The sequence below is a fragment of the Pipistrellus hanaki genome (assembly GCF_964339955.1).
Source record: "Pipistrellus hanaki genome assembly, chromosome: 17".
Taxonomy (NCBI): Eukaryota; Metazoa; Chordata; class Mammalia; order Chiroptera; family Vespertilionidae; genus Pipistrellus; species Pipistrellus hanaki.
In genome coordinates, this window is record NC_140519.1 from 27,548,671 (window position 1) to 27,565,351 (window position 16,681).

The 16,681-nt window shown below is 41.7% G+C and overlaps 1 protein-coding gene across 1 annotated transcript in view; it reads left to right on the top strand.

The window, feature by feature from the left end:
- The window catches only part of SNTB1 (syntrophin beta 1), a 187,964-nt gene that overhangs the window by 81,432 nt on the left and 89,851 nt on the right, over nucleotides 1-16,681 (top strand). The window contains exon 2 of the mRNA XM_084864974.1: nucleotides 9,716-9,941. Coding sequence (XP_084721100.1) covers nucleotides 9,716-9,941 — 226 coding nt within the window. The remainder of the gene's footprint in view (nucleotides 1-9,715; nucleotides 9,942-16,681) is intronic.

Sequence of the window (16,681 nt, forward strand, 5' to 3'; positions counted from 1 at the left end):
AGGAAGATGCAATTTGTGTGTGCATATGAGTGCTTGTGAGGGAAGGTTATTTGATGGGGAAAGTTAGGCTATGACCCTGGGCCAGGGAAGTCACAAGCAAACGCAAAGACTCTCACAGGACTTTCAATTCATGCGTAGTTCAGATTGGATGACAATAAGCACACAATGAGATTGTGCACATGGAAGTGTTTTCAACTGTAAAGCACTTTCAAAATAGCGGATATTCATAATATTGTTGAGTTCGATGGTCTTTGATGTTGCAAAGTCCCCCTCACCATCACCTTTACCTTCAGATGCCTCATGATTGCTTTGGGTCTGCAGCATATCGAGGCTAGGGTGGGGAAAATAATCTCAGACCTGGACTTGATCTGCCCTATTTTGTTTACTTAATGTGGTTTCCTTTGAAAAGCTTTATATCTCTAGGCTTCTGCCACTGACAAGTAACTGCAAATTTACTGAACCCCAAGTTTGATTGGCAGGATGTTATTACCAAGCTACACCTGGAATAATACAGGTTTATTGTACAGAGCTACCTGCAAGAAGGAAGTCAGAGCAGCACTTCCTGCTTTTGACCTAAAATCCTATTCACGTATGCTCTTCTGTCTAGGAAAGAGGATGTGAGCATCCAGACATCCTTTCTGCTTGTTACTCACTTCCTGTCTTTAGATGTTAGGGTATAGCTGTTAAAATAGTTACTGTATTTTCCCAAGGAAGAGACATCATGATTATTTGTGCTGAGGAGGAGCCTGCTGGCAAATTGTTGAGGGATGGAGTCCGCACACATCACTAATCCACGTCCTCTCAGCACTTAATATTATCTGATGAATAGTCACCTCATCTCTTCATGCCACATTCTCCTTGCTTGTAAGGTAGACATAATGATATTCCTAGTTTATGGAATTGCTTTTAACAGCATACTTCAAACATTTAGAGTAGGACTCAATATGTGGCAAGTAGTCAATAACCTCTAGTTACTATTATTGTTCTAAAGCTGAAGTTGTCAAATTATAGCCACAGGTCAAATCAGACTCTCTGCAGATAAAGTGCTATTGGAATACAACCACATTGACTGGTTTATATATTATCTGTGGCCTTTTTCATGTGACAGTGGCAGAGTGGAGTGGTTATAACAGAGAACCTAAGGCCCACAAAGCCCCCAAATTTCCTACCTGGCCCTCTACAGAAAAAGCTCCAACCCCCATTGCACAGGAGAGAGCATAGGAATTCTTGCCCCCTCATCTGTTCCTTCTTTGTCTTGAAACCTTGGACAAGTGACAGCTGCTCCAGTTCTGAGACTCCTCTTCCCAAAGAGAGGAATGTGAAGAATTGGATCTTGGAGATCCTATTAATGTTGCTATTCATTTTTCTCACCAAGTCCATGTGTAATAGCCAGACGTTTGCGTTAATTGATTTGGTATAGAGGTGAATATCATTTTTTGTTTTGATTTTCTAATGCTAATGAGCAGTCCCCACATGCTAGACTCCATTCTAAGCCCTTTGTATGTATTAGCTCATTAAATTCTTATAGCAACTCTCTGAGGTAGGCACTACTATTTATCTCCATTTTTACTGGTGGAGAAATGGAGACATTGAGAAGTTAAGGAAATTTAACCTCACAGTTAACTAACTGCCACAATTGACAAAGTCAAGATTTGAAACTAAGCAGTGTGGCTGCAGAGTCTAGCGTTTTAAGTTCTGTAAAGAAGTCACTCAACTTTGAGGACGTTATGATTCCACCAGAGACACCTTTGCACAAATGGGTACCCACACATCTTAAATGTGTGCAAGTTGATCAGCACAGTGCCTTGCACGGCATGAGCCAGCATCTTCAGATTTATGTTCTGATGCAGTTGATATCAATGGAGGTGGTTGAAGGGAGGCATGCCTGGAAGATTTCAAGAAGAAAGTCTCATCTGAATTGAGACTTACAGGATGTAGAGATGAATTTTCCAGAAGGATTCCCATGTAGAGGAAATTGCATGTGCAAGAAACAGAGGCAGAAAGAGCATAGCATGTTCGGAGAAATAAGCAGTATTTCTCTCTGGCTGGCATGTGGACTGTGGTGGCTAAGGTAGTCAGCTGAAATAAGGACAGAAGATGGACAGGGGCCAGATTGTGAATGGCTCTGCATGAACTGGGACAGACCCAAGTCCTCTGGTGTGTCTCTTTAGTGACAGTGTCCTATATTTGTCTATTTATTTAATGTTCACCCCCCCCCTCAATATGCACATATACTATCACATAAGCACCTTGGGCCAGGCACCAGTCTGTCATGCTCAGTGGGATAATCTAACCCTGAGAGCCCTGCCTAGAGTAGGAATTCATTAATTCATTAAATATTTGTGGTAACTAAACTAAACTAATCTATTACTTCTGGGTGGTTGTAAGTCTCATAAGATACTTTTCCTGGGTTTGGCTGGCATCCATGGAGACAATGGTCATGCTTAGCTGAAGAATCCAGGCAGGTCTCATTGAATGACTGCACTATCTAAAATTTGGCAATTGTGAGATAGTTCTTTACTTGGAAGCCAAAGGTTATTCCACAGTTCATATCCAGTTGGATTTGCTCCTGACTCCACATATTGAAACTCAGCATCCTCACCCATGATGCCCTTATGACTTTATGAGAGCCCTTTGGTCCTTCAAATGTTTTTTAAAATCCTACCATCAAGAACCCGCCTGGTGGAATGGAAGAGGACTGCTGGTAAGTGGTGGTAAGTGGATGAAAACAAAGATTCTTTTAGATAACTCTGCCAAACCAAAGAACAAGTAAGTTGAGTACAACTTCTCAGCTAGTAGGCTTGTTTTCATATTTATCAGGTATCTGTAGGGTTTGGGAAAAAGTCAGAAGACACATCTGCCTCAGGCCTAAGAATTATAGGACTATTTGATGGTAATGACACCACCAGTAAGATGAGATTCTTTTCTTTCTTTTCTTTTCTTTTTTTCTTTAATGTTGTCAGAAGAGGCAGCTTCCCAAAGACTCATAGACTGCTTGAAGGGTTGGGACCTTATTTCCCTCTCTTGACAGGGGAGGAAAATGAGGTGGGGTTTTGCAGTGACTTGCCCAGGGCTGGAGAGCACGAGTTAGTGGCAGGCTGGAACTGTGATCCAGGTCCCCAATGCCCAGGGCCAATTCTCTTCCCACCTCTCCATTCAGCCTCCTGAAGGATTAGCTGTAGCTTCTGAGAAGCTTGTATTACCACTTTCATCATTTCTTGGTCTTTTTGGAAATATTGATGATCTCCCTCTGCATCTTTCCTCTCTAAGATGACCTAGGAAATGCCATTAAGGGGAAGTCTTAGATTGCATTTTTGGCAGCAAATCCCACAGTCACCGAGCTGTCCCCAGCTTGAAAGTGTGACCCAGGGACTAAATCTGCTGAAGGTTGATTTCTTGCCTCCAGCTTTTCCCTTCATCACATTAGGAATTATACATTCTGTGTTCAGATCCTATACAGTAATAAAATATTTCTTTTCCTTCCTGTGATCTGGGAACACCCCCCCCCCCCTTTTTTTATTTATTATTTTTTAAGAAGAAACCTTGCATATATCAGAGGGACTTGCTGGCTCCTCAGAAACCAGCCTGGTAGGAGAGTTGATTGGATTTGCCTAAAGCATTTCCTCATTAGTAGCCTGTGTGTGTTTTCCTTTCAAATGTCACCTGGCTGCCCCAACAAAGATCTAATTGTTCTAACACGCAGGGTCTCTGCAAACTTGGGCTTTATTGAATGTTCTTGTGAAATCTTCACAACTGTCTGTTCTTCAGATAACAAACTGGAAACATATTGAAAGTGACCTGTTTATTACTGGTTTGAAGACCACTTCTTACTGCTCTCCTCCCCTTTCTTTTACAACTGAAGATTGGAATTTTAATTGCTCAACCACAGTTTTTAGTTCGTGATGCCCAGAAAGGGCATGGGTTATTAATTACTTCTGATTACGAGGCGCCTGGAACCCGGGCCTGGCTGCTTGATGGGTGTAAGCCGCTCTTCGCCTGACATGACTGTCTGTATGCACATGTAGCAGACACTAGTTGTTCAGTTCTGCCAGGTTGAACTATCATGAATACATATTATAGTATCTTAAAAGGAATTTATTGAAATGCCATAGTTTAATAGTTCAAGCTTACAAAATTAAGCTTTCTTATGTTACAGGCAATAGCCTTTTAATTGGATGTTTTCTCCTAGTACATAAAAAAGCATTGGCTTAAATACACACACACACACATACATCCAATTAATTTTTCTTAAGTGTGAGAAGAGAGTTTTTCTTCATGGTTAAAAGTAAGACTCTGGAGCCAGGTTGCATGGATTTGACTCATGCGTCTGCTACTTTCCAGCTCTGTAACTTGGGCACATGACTTAGCCCCTTTCTTATTGTAGTGTCTTTGGTAAAATGCAGATGATTGGAATGTACCACTGGTGGTTCCGAGTATCAAGTAAGTTGACAAAGGTCATGGAACCTAGTCATTGCGCTTTTTACTGATTGCTCCAATGTATTTACTTTATTTATGTGTTATAACATCTAGTGTGTTAAGCTGATGAAATTAGGGGTGTCTCCCTGTGTCAAAATCTGAGAGTTGTCCCCTAATATCTATTCTCTTCTTCTTTTACATGAATAATTTCTCTTCTCCACCAATTTTAAACCGGTTTGGCAAAGGATTGCCCAGAGTTAAAATTTCTGTTCCATGTAGAAGTAGCCATGTGACTACATTCTGGTCTGTGGGTTGGTGTATCGACTTCAAAAAAAAAAAAAAATAGCTTTAAAAGAGGAAGGATTGCGTGTCCTTCATGTCTTCCTTATTTCTACTGATGGGAAGGTGATTGTGATGGCTGGAACCCAAGCAGCCTTATTGGACCATCGGATGGCAGGCTTGCAGGGCATGATGGGAGTAGAAATCTGAGGCCCTGATCACTTCAGAGCATAGAGATTCCCTAGCAGCCCTTTTACAGTAGACTTTTGGTAAAAAGAAACAAAAACCTTTATATTATTTAATACACTGTAATTTGGGGCACGTATTGCAATCAAATCTAGTCTTAGGTAATAACTTACCCTCCTTGACTTAGATTACACTCTCAGCATTTTGATGTTCTATTTGTTTCTTTACCAATCTGTTAGGTCTCTTAAAAAAAAACGATATCTAGATGATTCTCTCTAGATTTCAGTTGTTTCTTTACACATAGTAAATATACTTGTGGCTTTGTAGTCTATGTGGGACTGTCATTGCTACCAGTATTTTTACTAATTCTTGTTCATGGAACCTTATTTCCTTTTGTGTGACATTTTCTTCCATTTTATGCTGCTCATTGCCCTTGAATATAATTCAAGGGGACTCTTTGAAGCCTAGGATTAAATTGCTTTCCTCCAGAAAGGCTGCGCTTGACTACCAGGACCATAGGCTTGTCCATCTTGGAACCTCCTAAAACCAAACTCCAGATTTAACGAAAGAACTCATGTCATTTGCTCACTTACCTTCCTCCTTTTCTAGGCTTAAACTTCTTTTAATCTGAGACCACTTGTTATCCTGTCTCGTGGACAGCACAGTCCTCAGCACATAAAAATTCACTAGTAAATTTTGGCTGAATGAATGAATGAATCTTTAAATTATCATGACACCTTGTTAACTTATTTCTCTGTCTTCATTTTCAGTTGGTCAGTTGAATACCATTTCTAATGGGGTGTCTTTTCTGACTAAGACTTCTCTCCTTTAAAACTCCCCCAAGTTGTATGCCACACAGGGAGTGGCTACTTGGTGAATAATTGCTTCTCAGCTAAGATTGTCTTTTTTCCATGCCTCTGCTCATGAATGGATCAAGCCACACATTTCTGGAATTCCTCACACCTTATATATTGCTCAGGTTATCTCTGGCATTATCCTCAATGGCTCAGTAACTGGTAGACCTATCTCTAATTTGTTCTCCCCTGTAGTACACTTAATCTCACACTTCAAGAGTTCTCTCTAAAGATGACTTCTCATTCTGTCATTTTCTTGCTTGTAGACCATCATAGCTATTACCATTACCTATAGAATAAAGTCCAAACCAATTAGTTCTCATTTTGCATCCTTCATCTAAGTGGGCTAGCCAGATTCCATGAAAGAATATAATATCTGAGAAATCAAACCCCCAGTTTCACCATTTACTGGCCACATGACTCCACAAAAGCTAACTTCTGAGCATTGGTGTGCTGATGTGTAAAATAATAATAGTTTTGCAAAGGATAATCTATGTGAAGCTCCTAGTGTCTATCACAATTAAAATAACTCTATAAGACATTTCTTTCTCGCAGGATCTGAAGGGGAGAACAATGTAATCCCTTGTTGCTTATGGATACTTAATAAATGAAGGCTGCCTTACCCACTTTTCTCTCTGGACCTAGTTTTCTTATATATACAGTGGGGCTTTAAATGGTTATTTTGAAGCTTAAATGTGGAAAGTGGAGGAAAGCACTGGGTTCCATACTTGGCACATCACTAGGTTTCTGACAAATGTTCCTTCTTTAGCCCCCTTCCAAATTGAGGTCCAATTTTCCTTTCCTATGGAATTGCAATAAAAAATGATAAACCAAAGTGCATTATATAAAAGAAGGATTGTGATTGTGTTTTTTCTTTTATTTAATTTTAATTTATTTTTATTTTGGATTGTGATTCTTATCTCTACTTTTTAAAGTCCTAGCTTCCCTCTAAGGCCAACTTGAAATACCACCCACTCCATGAAGCATTCTGGAATCTCACTTTTGCAATGCATGCCCCCTACTTCAGCCAGGAGGAGGATGCAAACAAAGGGGACTTTCCAAATGATCTCAGCTGGTTCTTGAATTCCCTATATATCAACAAGTATAGCTCTACAATATACAAAGCTAAACAGTGTTTTAGCTTCTACTAAGCTATTTTTAGCCATAGAAAAATTCAGTGTCTTCAAAACAGGTCTATTTATTTCAGTTTTAGACAACTTAAATCTGTCCCCCTAAATTTTCAACATGCTCTTAGGTATGTCTGTGTTTCTCTCTAAACATATTGCAAAGAAACAGATAATATTCCTTAAAATACTGTGGCCAGGAATCACCTTTCTTCTTCTGTGTCTGCATCCTGTGCTAACAAGTTCCCAGCAACCCCGAAATTGTATTTTCAAACACATGTTGGTGCTAAGTGTCATCTCCTCTGTGTTGAGTTAATACAGCCGTTTTTAATATCTAGGATTGGTTCTCCCGAAATAGATCCATAGTGCATGCCTGTGGGCACGTTTGGTCTGCTTATTAAACCGTCATGAACCTAATCTGTTACTAGGCTCCTAGATCCATTTTTCTCATGAGTTCTTCCAAGGTACTTTATTCCTGTATAAAGCATGTGCCGTAGTTTATAATACTTGGCTTATGTCACGATGTCACAGGTGGGGCTCCCTAGAAGTAGTGCCTCAGTCCGAGGGGTTGGGCAGTAGCCCTTGTGTCTCCAAAGCAGGGAGGCTTCTGTTGGGCCAGGAGCAGTCCTCCAGAGCAGGGGGCAGCTAAGAGTTGTTCTCAGCCAACACACAGCCCCACTGGTAAAGGAGCGGATGGGACACCAACAACTGCAGTAACCCATGACTTTGTAATTCTTGAGTATGGAATCTGTGTGTTTTGTGTTTTTGCCATTTTTATAAACCTGGCTCTATGTCTTTATTTACTTTTTTTTTTTTTTTACTATGTTTTTATTGATTTCAGAGAAAGGAAGAGAGAGAGAGAGAGAGAGAGAGAGAGAGAGAGAGAGAGAGAGAGAGAGAGAGAAACACCAATGATGAGAGAAAATCATTGATTGGCTGCCTCCTTTATGCCCTGTACTGGGGATGGAGCCCACAACCCAGGTATGTGCCTGACCCAGAATCAAAGTTTGACCTCTTGGTTCCTAGTTGGATGCTCAACCACTAAGCCACACTGGCCAGGCCTGGCTCTATGTCTTGCACAGTGAAGGTACTACCCTGTTTCCCCAAAAATAAGACAGTTTCTTATATTAATTTTTTCTCCCAAAGTTGCGCTAGGTCTTATTTTCAGGGGATGTCTTATCTTTCCATGCGCTAGGTCTTATTTTCGGAGGATGTCTAATTTTGGGGGAAACACGGTAGTTTCTAGAATTGAATCATCTAAGGTCTAGAGAAAATGCCCCCTAGCTTGCATCCATTCCAATCCACTGCCATCCTATATAATAAAAGCCTAGTATGCAAACTTCCCCATAGACCAGGAGTTTGACCAGGGGCAGGGCTGGCGACTGCAGCAATGGCAGGTGGCCAGGGGAAGAGAGGCCTTTCCCCTAGGCAGCAGTGGCAATGGCAGCAGTAAGCAGCTGGGGGAAGGAAGGCACCCCTAGCCAGCAGCCACTAGGGACCTTACCCATGCATGAATTTCGTGTACTGGGTCTCTATTTTGTAATAATAGCCAAGTTCTCCCCACGCAGCAGAGAACCAGATCATGAGCCACAGAAGGAAGTTGATGCCGCATGTTCTAAGAATCTAATTGCCCTGTTAACTTACATGGTGCTTAAATTTAGAATAGGAAACTAACTTCTTAAGACCAAAAAAAAATCCAAAAGCAGAACTTCAGTCTGTTTAACTCTTAAACTCTTTTTGTTCCTTTAAGTTTTGTAAAGTAATAGATGCATATGGCTAAACGTGAAAATGTACAAAGGGTAATAAAGGAATAGTAAAGGCCTGTTTCTCTAGCATCTTGACTTTTTTCCTCTCCCCAGAGCTAACTACTGTTAATATTTTCTTGTGTTCCTATCCAGAAATATCAATAGTTGTAGACATACAAGCATATATATGTTTTACTTTACACATAAAAAGATTACAGTATATGTTCTGTTCTCTTCTCGTTTAAAAACTAATAATAGACCTTACTGATCTTTTTATTGTTATTATTATTCTTCACCGGAGGATATTTTTCCATTGATTTTTAGAGAGAGTGGAAGAGGGAAAGAGAAACACCAATGTGAGAGACATACATTAATTGGTTGCCTCTCACATGCACCCTGACTAGGGTTAGGGATCAAGCCTACAACCGAGGTTATGTGTCCTTGACGGGAATCAAACCCAGTACCCTTCAGTTCAAGGGCCAATGGTCTATCCACTGAGCCAAACTGGCTAAGGCATTACAGGTCTGTCTACATCAACATCTCTAGATCTCATTTTAAAAATATGGATGTCTTCCAATTTATTTAATCTGTCCTTTTTTAACACTTAGGTTGTCCCCGTTTTCAGCTCTTCCAACTAGTATTTTTGCTATAGAAAATAAGTGTTCTATGCAATTTTTTTTTTTACACATATGTTCTTAGCACTATTAACTAGAAAAAGCCTGCTGTGGTTTCTCAACAGAAAAATGATGAAATGGATGGTGAATGTGGCTACCCAGAGTCCCTATGTCTAAGTTATGCTTCCTCTGCCCATTTGTTTTCCAGCCTATTTCCCAGAATACGTTATAGTCAGAAAAGATAGAAGTTGTCCTAGCTGGAAAAAGCTGCAAGTAATTCTCACGTTCAGGTCATCATACTAGCGGGCTCTGAAAACCACGATGGTATATAATTTCAATAACAGGGTAGCTATTATGCGAGGAACAGTTCTGAATCTTGTTTAGAATTTAAGAGACCCAGCATGAAGAGCTTGTCTAAATGCAATCAAATTTTCCACACATTTCACCCTGAGGTACTTAAAGGAGCTTCTTGTCTTTTTTCTTTTTTTTGCTTGCAGTGAAGTACATGCGAGAAGCCACACCCTACGTGAAGAAAGGCTCCCCTGTGTCGGAGATTGGGTGGGAAACGCCTCCGCCAGAATCCCCGCGGTTAGGGAGTGGCTCCTCGGACCCTCTGGCATCATCGTCCTCGCAGCCCTTCTCCTTCCACAGAGACCGGAAGAACATCCCCCTCAGGATGTGCTACGTCACTCGGAGTCTGGCCCTGGCCGACCCAGAGAACAGGTAAAGAGGACCAAAGCTCTCTATATCTCTGCAGCTTTTCGGCTGCTGAAATTTCATGCGGTCCCTTGCCAGGGTTGTGCTCGTGTTCTGAAAACGCTCCGTAGTTTCCAAAGAACAGCCTGGAAGGGCAGTGCTGAGACAATGTGTGTGTGTGTGTGTGTGTGTGTGTGTTCAAGTCGGGCCTCCCTCCCTCTCGTGGTCCACCCTTCCTCCTCCTTTCTTTCATCCTCATGGAGAATCTGCAGCCTGAGTTCTGGTTGTGGAAAGAGATGAAGAATTAGAGGTGTATTCCTAAGTGTTCTTCTCTGGGTCTGCCACAGTCAGCGTATGGGACTTTGGGGAAGTTTCTCAAACCACTAAACCTCCACTTTGTTATCTATAAAATGGGAATAATTGAGATATGCACCTCACTGGGCTGTGAGGATTGGCGGGGGTGGGGGGTGGGGGGTGTATGGGAAGTGCTTAGCACAGGAAAGCCTTTAATGAATATAAGATATAATAGCATTTATTACTAAGGCATGGTAGTAATAAGCAAATCAGCCTCTCTGGGCCTCAGTGCCCTCTGCTGTGTATTTGGAGAGTCACATGGAGGGGATATGTGAAATTATTTTTTACTCTAAACCTTGTTTTGTGCCTGAGATAGGCAAGAGTGGTTCTGGTCCAAGTGTGGGGTGCTTCTTGCAAAGTCTGTGTGCGACTTGTCAGGCCACAGGTCAGCCCTGTCACCCAGCCCATGGCAATTGTAAGGCGCCCAGGCCAAGATCAGCAAATACTTGGGGGTCTCTCTCCCCTCAAAAGCCTTTCTTTAACTCATCTGAACAGAAAGCATGCATCTTGGAGGAAAAGAAGAGCTATGCAGAGAAAAGAGAGGATGTGAGCCAGCCAGTGGGGGGTCTTGGTGACCTTTGCATCCACACTCAAACGCTAAAAATAGGAACGGCCACTGGCCCTTATTGCTAACATGTGTGGAACAGCTGCAACCCACCCGCGTCGGGAATATTTGGCGAGGTGCTGCAGTTGATGGGGAAAAGCCGAAGGGAATGGGGGCGGGGCACATGTTGCCTCCTTGGCTTGCTGCTCAATGCTGTTCTTGTTCTCTTCCTAATAAGCTCTCTCTAAGGAAGCTGCAAGGAAGCCTTTCGAACTCCAGCCAGCTGCAGGGCTGCCCTGCTGCCCCCACCCCTTCAATGCCAGTTACATCTATACAGGGTGGGAGATCAGCAGTTATAGGAGAGAGAGATCAGTTAGCAGCAAAAGATTAGTCAGAGTAAGGAGACAGCATTCTTAGATGAGCCACCTCCATCTGTCCTCTGGTGTGTATCCCCTTTAATTTCTGCCACGTTCCTGGGCCTACAGTTCGTGTCCTGGTTCCTCTGAGTTTCCTCTTCCCTATCAGACATGTCCTTTCTCCTAAGAGCCTGGTGTGTAAGGTTTCAGATCTGATGAATTTATAATTTATTGAGTGCCTATCTTGTGCTGGGCATTATGCTAATGACTTCAGATCAGAGACTGCAAAGTGGCAGCCCACAGGTGTGCCCAGCCCACAGGTATGTTTTTCAATGGTCTATCTAGTCTTTGAACCCCACTTTTTCCTTTTAACAGCCCTCTGAGTTTCTATCCTTGTCCCCACTATGTAGATTAAAAAACTGAGATTCAATGCTTTTAGAAGTTCCAAATATCATATAGCTAATAGATGGGTTAGCTGGGCTTCAAACTCATGTCTTGAGTGGGGTGACAGAATCAGTTTACTGTTGCCAGAAAAACGCAGAGGCTAGAAAACTAGTGGGGTGTCACGGAAATGATTAGTGCAGTGGAGAGAGAGATTAAAGAAATGATTCCTCAGGTTCCTTCCACCTGTGGACTTATATCTTATAACATTTTCTTCAAGGCATTTAACTATATTTTAAAGAATATTTTTGGAGCCATAATTTCTTAGTTCAAATATTGAAAACTTTATTCTGTCAAGCCAGTCGAGGGAATGCATTTTTAAACTTTTCTCTCACTGTTCCTTAAGGCCCCCAGTAATGACTGTATGTGGGGCCTCCCAGGTGGCAAGGCAGAGCCAGGCAGGACTGAAATGGCAACCCTGCTAAGCCAGAGGGTCCAGGAGGGGACTTTAGACCAGACAGTTCCAAAACTTCTGATAATAAAATTAACCTTTTCCAATGTATATGTATATCAAACCACCATGGTATATACTTTAAATATAATTTTGTCTATTATTCCTAATGAAACTGGAAAAATACACATATCAGGGACTTAGGTGAGTCTTCACCTCCATTGAGGAAGAAAAGAAAAGAGAGAGAGAGAGAGAGAGACAGAGAGAGAGAGAGAGAGAGAGAGAGAGAGAGAGAGAGAGATCAAAATTTTAAGGGACTCCATTTGCGCACTGGGCAGAGGATAATGTACTAGTCAGAAATGCGGATTCTGTTGAATGCAAGACACACCTAACCCAAGGTGATTTTAAAAGGCAAACATATAGGGATGGACAAAACATCCAAAGCAAATGCAAACTGACAGCAACAGACAGCATCAGTTTTGATCTTGGTATATGACAGATCAAATGCAGATTGAAAAGGACAAAACAAGACAGAAAAGGACCAATCTATGCTAAAGGCCAGAGTTCACAAGGGGTATTCAACAGCTATGAATATATATCAAATGACTCAGCAGTGACCTTTAGGGCAGGACCTGCAGGTGATTCAAGGAGAAATAGAAACTACTAACATGAGGTCATTTCACACACCACTCTCAGGCCAAGGACAGGGCAAGTGGACAAAAGGTAAATAAAGAGAGAAGACCCGCCCTGGCTGGGTGGCTTGATTGGTTGGGGCATTGTCCTGTACACCAGGGGGTTGTGGGGTCACTTCCTGGTCAGGGCATGTATCCAGGCACATATGAGAGGAAGCTTATGGGTATTCCTCTCTCATATCAGACTCTCTCTCCCTCCATTTTTCTCTATTTCTCTCCCTTTCTCTCTCTCTCTCTCTCTCTCTCTCTCTCTCTCTCTCTCTCTCTCTCTCTCTCTCTCTCATTCCTTGGTCCCCTTTCTTTCTCTCTACGATTATATAGGGTATATCCTCAAGTGAGTATTCAAAGAAATATATATATTTCTAATATAATAAGGTACTTAATACCGGAGATCTTAGTATATCACGAACTTTGTATCCTGATAATGAAGAATACACTTGCTTTTCAGATTCACATGGAACGTTGACAAAACTAACCATAGATTAGGCCACAAAGCATGCAGTAAATTTCATAAAGTAGAAATAACATTAACAATGTCCTTTGATGATAGTGGAATAAAACTAGAAAGCACATAACCAAACCAAAGCACAGAAGGCTTATTTTCATGGTTTCATAAAAGCTCTCCATGTCATAACTCTCGTGTCAAAGGGAAAATAGCAACTTCCGGTAATAAAATGAACCTTAGAAATTGTGGCATTTGCCGAAACCAGTTTGGCTCAGTGGATAGAGTCTGAAGGGTCCCAGGTTCGATTCCGGTCAAGGGCGTGTACCTTGGTTGCGGGCACATCCCGAGTAGGGGGTGTGCAGGAGGCGACTGATTGATGATTCTCTCTCATCAATGTTTCTGACTTTCTATCCCTCTCTCTTCCTCTCTGTGAAAAAATCAATAAAATATATTTTTAAAAAATTGTGGCATTTCTAAAAACAGTAATAATCATGAAAATAATGCACATATTAAATATAAAGAGAAAGAAGGGAAAAGAGAGAGTGTGGACTCTGGAGTCTGCTCTCTCCACGATGGAATCTTAGTTCTACCACTTATGCATGAATTTAAGCAAGTGTCTTGTTTATCAAAATAACCACCCGAGGGGATCAGTAATCTCTTTTTCATAGGCAAAGAAACAGTTCAGAAATGAGAGTTGAAGCAAATCGTAGGCCTGGGATTCAAACCCATGCCCACGTGACAGCAAGTCCAGTTTCCTAGCCCCCCCATTACCTTCAACTTGAGCACCTGCTCACCTGAACTATAAGCATCGTGGCCAGGACTAAATGGTCTCCTGGATGCTAAAACCATGACAAATGCCACACCATGTAGGACTAATGCCCTTAGTTGGTGACACATAGCTACTTATAGTTAGTATTAAAATCTCTCCTGTTCAATCTCTCAAATAGAACAGCAGGCAGGATTGCTACTCTTTCCATAAAAAAAGGTCACCCAGCAGGCACTGAATCCACAAGAATATGTCATTTCCAGTGGCTGTCAATGATTACAAGATTTATTTTTTAATTCTACCTCTTAAATATCTCTTGTGTTTCATATCCAGCTCCTCTTTCTAGCCACATCCTCCGTCCTCCAAGCCATTTGGACATATGTCCTACAGGGTACTCTGTTTTTAGTTTGCTCCTTCCCCTCCCCCTACCAGCTACCCTAAGCCCAGCTGGCCAAAGGAATGTGAAACCATCCAAACTCATCCATTTGGTCAAAATGATGCCTAATCACTTTCAGTAATGTAGAAACTCCCCAGCATTGCATACAAACCCCTGAGGTGTTTTTGGATCTTCCCTAAGTCTCCAGCTCCTCCCCATCTTATCCTTTGTGCTGTAACAACCCTTAAACAATTTGTACATGTCCTTCACTTGCCTCCCGGACTGCCTCCTCATCACCTGTGAAGCACAGGTGGAGCACAGGTCCCACTCTACTATCTGTCCATGATGGCGCCCCATGTGACAGGCGATGTTTTATCTTCCACTGACTGCCCAGTTTTTTGTTGTTGTTGTTGTTGTTGTTTTTCTTTTTTTAATATATTTGATTGATTTTTTTTTTTTTTTTTTACAGAGAGGAAGGGAGAAGGATTAGAGAGTTAGAAACATCGATCAGTCGCCTACTGCACACCGCCTTCTGGGGATGTGCCGGCAACCAAAGTACATGCCCTTGACCAGAATTGAACCTTGGACCTTTCAGTCTACAGGCCGACGCTCTATCCACTGAGTCAAACCAGTTAGGGATGACTTCCCAGTTCTTAAAGCCAGAAGACCCATGAGTTCTGGAGCATCCCATGTTTTCCTTTTAATATCCCAGCTTCTTAGAACATTGCTTGATACAAGTCAGGCATTCACAAATATACGATATGTCAATAAATGATACATGGCCCATCGATCTGTCCATTTTTGGTACTTTTTACCATTTCAAAAACTTCTCTTTAAAAAATCTTCCACTAAACAGCCTTAGGAGTAAGAGAATAAATCAAAGCACCGCTCTATCCTATGAGGCTGAGCAGACTTAAGGAAACCGGGGCAATCTATTAATCAAACCTGTCACTGGGTTGACAGCAGATGGACCAGAATGAGTGGTGTATAAAGCTTTTGTCATGACTATGTATGCCATCACTTGATGCCACTCTGCGCCTTCATGGTTAAATTATGGAGCTATGGACACAACCTTTCTTTAAAAACTGAGCACATCCCTATCTGTGGCGCACATGTGAAAAATTCAGTGTTTGGGGGCACATTATTCCCTTCCCACCCACACACATATACCATATGTAGTGTTCTCAACTATACGCTTTACACTTGGATCACTATTGAAAATTTCCTTTTTTAGTGCATCCAGAATGAAGCTCCATGAGGTACTTATATCAATCTCTCTCCATAGCAAGCCCTTGTGAAAAGCACCTCTTCTGTGAAGGGGCTCACAAAATATGTGCCTTCCTGGTTCTGTTGTCTTAATTCTTGGTTGGACACACTGCAATGGCCTCATTACTGAAACTATTGCCCACAGATCATGATTAACATTTATGCTTTGGAAACAAAGGGAAAATGTAAAATCAATGCATAATGGTGCTATAGTAAGTGGACACAGTTTAAATACCTAAAACAGAGTCCCTAGCCCTAGCTGATTTGGCTCAGTGGATAGAGTGTCAGCTTGGGGACTGAAGGGTCCCGGGTTCAATTCCGGTCAAGGGCACATGCCTGGGTTGTGAGCTCGATCCCCAGTAGGGGGCATGCAGGAAGCAGCCTATCAATCATTCTCTCATCATTGATGTTTCTATCTCTCTCCCTCTCCCTTCCTCTCTGAAATAAATAAAAAATATATATTTTAGAAAAAAATAATAAAATAAAATAAAACAGAGGCCCAAATTAACTATACACTCTAGAGTAGAAGTTAGAAAATATGGCTTTGAATCCCAATCCTGTCACTTATTGCCTTTAACTTTATGTAAATTATCTAATCACTCTGATTCCTTATCTATAAAATGTGCTTAATAATACCACATATAATAGATGTGGTGATTAGAGTTAATGTAGATATTCTCTACTTCCTGGCAACATAACCTTGGCATGAATGCAGCTTTTAGTCTACTAGTAAAATATCCTCATATCTAGGTTTAAGGGGAGGGGAAAGCTTTTGTTTTTCCCCTCCAGCAGAGAGAAGTGCCCAGGTCATCTCCCCAAGCTGTTAGGCAAGGCTTATTGTGTAAGACACTCTTTCACAGAAGTTCGCATCCTTTGACATTTCTGGCACACCCCAAAAACCTCAGTTCCAGTTTCCCAACTCAAGGGATTGCAAAGCCTTGGCTGCCATCTGTATTCCAAACTTCAAGTCCTCAGCCCACCCACTGTTACTCAACCCACTACCTGCCATGACCCCACCCCCACTCCATTTTCCCAGGATGCCTTGTGATTAGTTTGAATGCTCACCGCCCTAGTTTTCATTGCCCTCACACTCTTTTTTGACACCTGAGAGTTTACTTTCCCTTCCTACAAGCTCA